This window comes from Sapajus apella, unplaced genomic scaffold, assembly GCF_009761245.1.
Source record: "Sapajus apella isolate SASKATOON/1434 unplaced genomic scaffold, GSC_monkey_1.0 scaffold77, whole genome shotgun sequence".
In the NCBI taxonomy this organism is placed as follows: Eukaryota; Metazoa; Chordata; class Mammalia; order Primates; family Cebidae; genus Sapajus; species Sapajus apella.
Window position 1 is genome coordinate 9,242,810 of NW_022437017.1, and position 8,738 is coordinate 9,251,547.

Consider the following 8,738-nt stretch of genomic DNA (forward strand, 5'->3'; position numbering starts at 1 on the left):
TGAATGAGATATTTTCCCATGACATCTTTTTTCTCATGATACTTCTTAAATGTTGATGTCTGGTATATATAGGAAATCTCGTGATTTTGAAATTGATTTAGAAACTGGCTTCTTTTCTGCATTTTCGGTTAACTGGCCTGCATTTTCGAGGCAGGGATTCCCATTTGCAGATGACAATAATTAAACATACCCATCGCTTATAGCCGGAACTGGCAGTTATGGTTTCCTCAATAATAACAGTTACCAAAATTTAGTTCAATGTAGTGTCGGGTTTTTTTGTTTGTTTGTTTGTTTTGAGACAGAGTCTTGCTCTGTCACCCAGGCTGGAGTGCAATGGCACCATCTCAGCTCACCGCAACCTCTCCCCAGCAAATTCAGACGATTCTCCTGTCCCAGCCTCCTGAGCAGCTGAGATTATAGGTACACACCACCACACCTAGCTAATTTTTGTATTTTTAGTAGAGACGGGGTTTTACCGTGTTGGCCAGGATGGTCTCAAACTCCTAACCTCATGGTGCGCCGACTTTGGCCTCCCAAAGTTAATGTGGTTTTAAATTTTACTTATTTTTTATTGACACCTCCTCCTCAGCCAAATTTTATTTATTTATTTTTTAGAGATGGAGTCTCCTTCTGTCACCCAGGCTGGAATGCAGTGGTGCCATCTTGGCTCACTGCAACCTCCACCTCCCAGGTTCAAACCGTCCTCCTGCCCCAGCCTCCCAAGTAGCTGGGACTACAGGCACATGCCACCACACCTGGCTAATTGTTTGTATTTTGGCAGAGACAGGATTTCATCATGTTGGCCAGGCTGGTCTTGAACTCCTGACCTCAAGTGATCCGCCTGCCTCAGCCTCTCAAGGTGCTAGGATTACAGGCATGAGCCACCACGCCAGGCCAGCCACACTGTCTGTTTATAAATAAAGTATTATTGGCACAAAGCCACGTTCATGCATTTACATATTATTTACATGTTACCTATGGCTATGGAGTTGAGCAGCAGAGACCATCTGCTCCACAGAGCCAAAAATATTGACATTCTGCCCCTTACACCAAAAGTTTGGTGACCAAGCTGGGCATGATGGTGCAACTGTAATTCCAGCTACTCAGGAGGCTGAGGCAGGAGGATCGCTGAGGCAGAGGCTACAGTAAGTTAAGATCGCACCACCGCACTCCAGCCTGGGCAACAGAGCAAGACCTTGTCTCAGAAAAAAAAAAAGGGGAGAAAGATCTGACTTTGAAAGGTTTTCAATAAATAATGAGAAAAATAAACTAATCGTATGTAAATATACATACTCTTAATTGAGGTGAATATCAAGTGAAAAGAGAAAGAAAAACAGGCCAGGCGCGGTGGCTCACACCTGTAATCCTAGCATTTTGGGAGGCGGAGGTGGGCAGATCACGAGGTCAGGAGTTCGAGACTAGCCTGGCCAATATGGTGAAATCCTGTCTCTACTAAAAATAGAAAAATAAGCCAGGCGTGATGGTGCATGCCTGTAATCCCAGCTACTCAGGAAGCTGAGGCAGGAGAATCGGTTGAACCCAGGAGGTGGAGTTGCATTGAGCTGAGATTGCACCACGGCACTCCAGCCTGGGTAACAAAGGGAGACTCCATCTCAAAAAAAAAAAAAAAAGCAAAGTTTGCTGACTCATAGAAATATATAGAACACTTCTGTTGAAATGTGAAGCACTCCTCATATCCAATTAGAATCAACACTAAAACATTTTCTTCTCAGATGTTGATGTTTGCATAACTCCATGAATTTATAAACACCTCTGAACTGTACACATTTTATTTTTGAGATGGAGTCTCGCAGGCTGGAGCGCAATGGCGCAATCTCGGCTCACTGTAACCACTTCCTGTGGCTTGCTTTCTCTTTTTTCTTTTTTTTTTTTTTTGAGATGGAGTTTCACTCTTGTTGTCCAGGCTGTGGTGCAGTGGTGCCATCTCGGCTCACTGGAACCTCTGCTTCCCAGGTTCAAGCGATTCTCCTGCCTCAGCTTCCCGAGTAACTGGGATTACAGGCGCATACACCACCATACCCAGCTAATTTTTCTATTTTTAGTAGAGACGGGGTTTTATCACGTTGGGCCGGCTGGTCTTGAACTCCTGACCTCAGGTAATCCACCTACCTTCGCCTCCCAGAGTGCTGAGATGACAAGTGTGAGCCACCATGCCCAGCCTGAACTGTACACATTAAGGGGAGAATTTTTTTTTTTTTTTTTTTGAGACGGATTTTCACTCATGTTACCCAGGCTGGAGTGCAATGGCGCCATCTCGGCTCACCGCCACCTCCGCCTCCTGGGCTCAGGCAATTCTCCTGCCTCAGCCTCCTGAGTAGCTGGGATTACAGGCACGCACCACCATGCCCAGCTAATGTTTTGTATTTTTAGTAGAGACGGGGTTTCACCATGTTGACCAGGATGGTCTCGATCTCTTCACCTAGTGATCTACCCGCCTCGGCCTCCCAAAGTGCTGGGATGACAGGCTTGAGCCACCGCGCCCGGCAGTAATGGGAGAATTTTATGAGATGTGAACTATGTCCCCATAAAATTGCTATAACAAAGACATAGACTGGCAGAAGCAGACGATTAGCCAAATTTATATGTATATATATAATTTTTTTCTTCTGACAGAATCTTGCTTTGTCACCCAGGCTGGAGTGCAGTGATGCAGTCACAGCTCACTGCAGCCTCAACTTCCTGGGCTCAGGCGAAGGAAGTCTGCCTACTGCCTCAGCCTCCCGAATAGCTGGGCCTACAGGCATGTGCCTCCATGTCTAGCTGATTTGGTTTATTTTTTGTACAAATGAAGTCTCCCTACGTTGGCAAGCTGATCTTGAACTCCTGGCCTCAAGCGATCCTCCCCCTTTGGCCTCCCAAAGCGCTGGGATTGCAGGCCTGAGCCACCGCGCCCGGCCAACAATTGCAGTCTTAACGATCAAGTTGAAGTCAAAATGTATATGGGACAAAGTACACTAATTGTGACTGGAGGGAAAACCTACGGGAAGGATACATTAGGAAACTTCATGTGCTGAAATACATTAGAGAAAATAGAAATTCAAGTTAAAAAATCATGGTAAATGATTTAATAAACATTTTTTTTATTTGTTTTTATTTTTTATAAAGACAGGGTTTCACCATGTTGGCCAGGCTGGTCTTGAACTCCTGACCTCAGGTGATCTGCCCGCCTCGGCCTCCCAAAATGCTGAGATTACAGGCGTGAGCCACCACGCCCGGCCTATTTATTTATTTTTTGAGACAGAGTCTTGCTCTGTCACCCAGGCTGGAGGGCAGTGGCATGATCTCGGCTCACTGCAACCTCTGCCTCCCGAGTTCAGGCAATTCTCTGCCTTAGCCTCCCAAGCAGCTGAGACCACAGGCGCGTGTCACCACACCCGGCTAATTTTTTGTATTTTGGTAGAGATGGGGTTTCACCATGTTGGCCAGGATGATCTCGATCTCCTGACCTGATGATCCACTGGCCTCGGCCTCCCAAAGCGCTGGGATTACGGGTGTGAGCCACCGTGCCCGGCCAATTTTTAGTAAAAACAGGGTTTCACCATCTTGGCCATGTTGGTCTTGAACTCCTGACCTCATGATCCACATGCCTCGGCCACCCAAAGTGCTGGGATTACAGTCGTGAGCCACCGCACCTGGCCTATTTATTGTTTCAGACAGAGCCTCTCTCTGTCACCCAGGATGGAGTGCAATGGCAGGATCTCTGCTCACTGCAACTTCTGCCTCCTGGATTCAAGCGATTCTCCTGCCTCAGCCTCCTGAGTAGCTGTGATTACAGGCATGAACCACCATGCCCGGCTAATTTTTGTATTTTTAGTAGATACAGGTTTTCTCCGTGTTGGCCAGGCTGGTCTTGAACTCCTGACCTCAGGCGTTCCGCCCACCTCAGCCTCCCAAAGTGCTAGAATAAAAGTCAGGAGCCACGGTGCTGGACCAAAGTGTCTTTATTGGTTTGTAATTCACATTCCATACAATTCACTCATTTAAGGCGTACAATTTGGCCTCATATGGTACATTCAGGAAAGTGTGCAAACTGCCACCTCCAATTCCAGGGCATTCTGCACCCCAAGAAGAACCAACCTTGCCCCCATCAGCACCCACACATCCCCTCCCTGTCTCTGGATGGGCATGTCCTGGACGGTTGGTAGAAATGGGGTCACACACTGCATGGCCTTCTGAGCATGGCAGATCTCACTGAGCATGACATCCCCCAGGTTCATCCGAGCTGTGGCATGGCTCTGTTCCTGATGGGATAAGGTGTCCAGCCTGGCTGGGCCACGTTGTCCCCTGTCCCCTCCTGCCAGGTGTTCAGGCCACGCCGTCCTGGAGGCTGCCAGGCATCAGGTGCCCATGTGCTCACTCGGCGTGTGCCCCATGTGGGTGTTTTGTGGCCGCTGTTTATGCTGCGTCCCTGCTGACCTTCTGGTACCATCGCCTGGTGGCCACCCCGGGGGCGTGGCCCGCGTTCCTCGATATTTCTGGAGCTGTTTGCCCTTCTTTCCAAGCCAGAGAAGCAGATGGAAAACAAAAGCAGCTGCCCGCCCTCTGCCTCATCACCGGCCTCGCATCCCAGCTGGGATCCCGCTCCCGGGAAAGCTGGCGGGAAAACGGCTCCGTCTGTCCGTCCTGGAAAGCAGCTCCTGCCCCACGCCCCGCCAGGCCACTGTGTCCCCATGGCTCTGTTGCCGGCTTGGGGATCGCTCTGAGCTGTGACAGGCAGAGGATGGACCTGCCTTTCTGGGCAGGTGGCCCATGGCGCTCCCCCTACTTTGTAGGAAAGCGGGACATGGGGTCGGGTGTGGCTCCCGGGACCTCTCAGCTCAGGCCGCCAGCGCTGGTCACCAAATAGCTGGAAACCGCTTCTTCTACCAGGTAGCAGCAGTGGCCCTGGTCCTGACCTCAGCGTGTCATGAACACAAGGCTGACTGAGGCCCCATGGCAAGGTCCCTGGCAGGTCAGCGCTGCTGCCCCTCCCGTTTCTCTCCACCTGCAGCTGACGTCCTGGAAGCAGCCTCCCTTACATGCTCCTCTGGCTGGATTCGGGGCCACAGGTGGCTGTGACTGTGCAGGAGGCCTCGGAAGGACCGGCAATTGTTAAATTTTAATTTAATTTTAATTTAGTTAATTATTTTTTTTTTGAGACGGAGTCTCGCTCTGTCGCCCAGGCTGGAGTGCAGTGGCGCGATCTCGGCTCACTGCAACCTCCACCTCCTGGGTTCAAGCGATTCTCCTGCGTCAGCCTCCTGAGTAGCTGGGATTACAGGCACGCGCCACCATGCCCGGCTATTTTTTTTTTATTTTTAGTAGACATGGGGTTTTACCATGTTGGCCAGGCTGGTCTCGAACTCCTGACCTCGTGATACGCCTGCCTCAGCCTCCCAAAGTGCTGGGGATTACAGGCCTGAGCCACCACAACCAGTCAATGTCATCTGCTTCTTTTTACTTTTCTAAACATGTGGTTCTTGAACATTTACACATGTGTTGGTCAACATCCATGTGAGAAGGGACTGAACACATGAGCCATCAGGGAAATGCAAATCAAAACCATCTGGAGGCTGGGCGCAGTGGCTCACGCCTGTAATCCTAGCACTTTGGGAGGCCGAGGTGGGTGCATCACCTGAGGTCAGGAGTTCAAGACCAGCCTGTCCATTATGGTGAAACCCCATCTTTTTTTTTTTTTTTTTTTGAGACAGAGTTTCGCTCTTGTTACCGAGGCTGGAGTGGCGCAATGGCGCGATCTCACTCACCGCAACCTCCGCTTCCTGGGTTCAAGCAATTCTCCTGCCTCAGCCTCCCGAGTAGCTGGTACTACAGGTGCGCGCCACCATGCCCAGCTAATTTTTGTATTTTTAGTAGAGACGGGGTTTCACCTTGTTGATTAGGATGGTCTCGATCTCTTGACCTCGTGACCCACCCGCCTCGGCCTCCCAAAATGCTGGGATTATAGGTGTGAGCCACTGCACCCAGCCCCCCATCTTTTTTTTAAAAAAATAAAATTAAAAAAAAAATCCATCTGAAGACAGCACTTCCCACCCACCAGGATGGCATCACTCAGAAACAATAGCGGCTGAGGTGGGCATTTCACCTGAGGTCAGAAGTTCGAGACCACCCTGACCAACATGGCAAAACCCCATGTCTACTAATAACACAAAAATTAGCCAGGTGTGGTGGCACTCGCCTGTCATCCCAACTACTCAGGAGGCTGGGGTGGGAGGATTGCTTTAGCCCAGGAAGTCGAGGCTTCAGTGAGCCGAGATCAGGCTACTGCACTTCAGCTTGGGTGACAGAGCGATACCTTGTCTCAAAGAAATAAAATAAAATAAGGCTGGGTGCAGGGGCTCACACCTATAATCTCAGCATTTTGGGAGGCCAAGGCTAGTGGATCACCTGAGGTCGGGAGTTCAAGACCAGCCTGGCCAACATAGTGAAACCCCGTCTCTACTAAAAATACAAAAATTAGCAGGGTGTGGTGGCACCCACCTGTAATCCCAGCTACTCGGGAGGCTGAGGCAGGAGATTCGCTTGAACCCAGGAGGTGGAGGTTGCAGTGAGCTGAGGTTGCGCCACTGTACTCCAGCGTGGGCGACAGCGGGACTGCATGTGCTGGCGCATGCCTGTAATTCCAGCTACTGGGGAAAGTGAAGCACAAGAATGCTTGAACCCAGAGGCAGAGGCTGCAGTGAGCCGAGATCATGCCACTCTGCCCCAACCTGGGCCACAGAGTGCGGCTGCTTGTGTATTTTTATAATTAAGAAAACCATTGCAGAAAAAAGAAGTCGAACACAAATGCAGACCTTTAAAAGGCCTCTCCTGAGAGAAACAGGAGTGAGGAACTCGTGGGGTCCTGGACTGGCTGCAAACAGGAGACCCCAAGGTCCCAGCAGGAGGGCAGCACATGGTGAAGATGGGGTCCAGGCTCTTTCGGGGAAGCCTGAGACACTCTGTGGTCAGACGAATAACAGCCCCTAAAGATGCCCATGTCCTTCTCGGGACCTGTGACTGTGCCACTTCCCATGGCCAAAGGGGCCACCCCCATTCTTCTCGGCCAGCCTCTGCAGGGGTTTCGGGCCTCCAGCCTGCCCACTCTTCGAGGGTTGCCACTGGGACACTCCAGGCTTGGGACACAGACGGTGGCAGAAGGGTGGGTTGGTGGGGCCACCTCCCCTGCCGTCTACACCGTGTGTCCTTCCATCTCGTTTCCTGCCCCTGACTTGTGATTCATTGATCAGGGCTGCGGTGGACAGTGGGGCCTGCCTGGGTTATGGGTTGTGGCTGTGGCCACCGGGGGGTCAGTTCCTGACCACTTGCCTCTGTGCTTTGAGTCAGTTGCACAGCGCCAGCAACCTGGGGGACCAACCCTCCCAGCCTCTCCGGTAGTGGTCCTTGAAAGGAATGTTTACTGGCCACAGAGGAAGAGGTGTTGGCGCAGGGCCCAGGCCTGGGGTTCAGTCCCTGCTCATCTTCTGGGGTCCCCCGCCCCCTGGCTCCTCTATGACCTGCAGAGAGGCAGGTCGTTGCAGGGGGTCCTAGTGCAAAACGTAGGCGCTGCATAAATGCAGGGGCGGCCGCCAGGGGAGCAGCGGGCTGTGAACGCACCGCACTCCCAAGTGTCCCAACTCCCCAGCTCTGTGCACCTGGGGAAACTGAGGCTCAGGAGAACGAGACCGGACCCAGAGTCACATAAAGGGGCAAAAGAGGAGAACGCGGGACTGGGCCCGGCCCTGTGACCTCCAACTCCGAGTCTGCGCCCTCCATTCCCTATGACCTGGGCCAGGCCCAATGACCCCCCCCAACCCTGAGCCCGAGGCCTCCCAGAACACAGAGGCTAGCGAGGTGCGGAGTAAGGTGTGTGGTCCCTTTTAGAGGAGTACCGCGCTGCTCGCGCGGCCCGACAACAACAATTCCATTGGCTAGAGCGCGGCCTCTGGCCACGCCTTACACGCTAAATATCTGGAATCCTATTGGCCCAGAGTCCGGGCCCCGCCTCCCTCGCCCTCAGAGCCCGGGCGCCGCGCCAGGTTGGCTGACGCAAACGCGTTGCCCCGGCAACCTCTCCCCGCCCCTGGGGCCAAGGGGCCCGGGCGCCGGAGCCAGTGCGCAGGCGCGCGGCCGCCAAAGGTGGGAGGGGGTCCCCAGGGCTAGCGGCCGGGACCCCGGTGTCCTTGCTCTCCGCGCCGCCCGTCATCCCGGAGCACTGTGTGGGGGGGCAGAGCCCCGGTCGCCCGGAGGAGGAGGAGGCGGCACCAGGGGACCGGCCTGGCGCGGGTGTGGCCGGCGGGGGGGCGGGATAGCCAGGCCCGTGGCTCCGCGGATTTCAAAGGCGCGAGGTCACACGCCCAGCAGCCGATCAGCCGCGGCATTTGGCGACGCAGCAAATCCAGCCCTGCGGGGAGGGGGCCCCGGTCCCTGCTCCAGCCCCATGCCCGGCTGCAGGGCCTCGCCCGCCCCCCGCCGCATCTCCCTGCCCCCGGCGCCTCCCAGGACCTGTGACAGTCTGGGGGGGCCTGGCCAGACTCAGAGGCCAGGCAGTCTGGGGACAGCTGCCCTGGCCCCGGCCCTCTCATCTGCACAGTGGGAGCCTCTTGGGGCCGTGCAGGGAGGCTCACCCCGCCTGTGCGACCCTCACCCTCCTGGGGCCGTGCAGGAAGGCTCACCCCGCCTGTGTGAGGTTCACACCCTCCTGGGGCCGTGCAGGGAGGCTCACCCACCTGTGCGACCCT

General features: G+C 53.7%; 1 protein-coding gene across 1 annotated transcript in view; it reads left to right on the forward strand.

Annotated features, from left to right (window-relative positions):
• Nucleotides 1-7,797: 7,797 nt before the first annotated feature.
• Nucleotides 7,798-8,738, forward strand: part of MKNK2 (MAPK interacting serine/threonine kinase 2) — a 17,135-nt gene continuing 16,194 nt past the window's right edge. Inside the window, exons 1-2 of the mRNA XM_032252497.1 lie at nt 7,798-7,858; nt 8,092-8,283. Coding sequence (XP_032108388.1) covers nt 7,798-7,858; nt 8,092-8,283 — 253 coding nt within the window. The remainder of the gene's footprint in view (nt 7,859-8,091; nt 8,284-8,738) is intronic.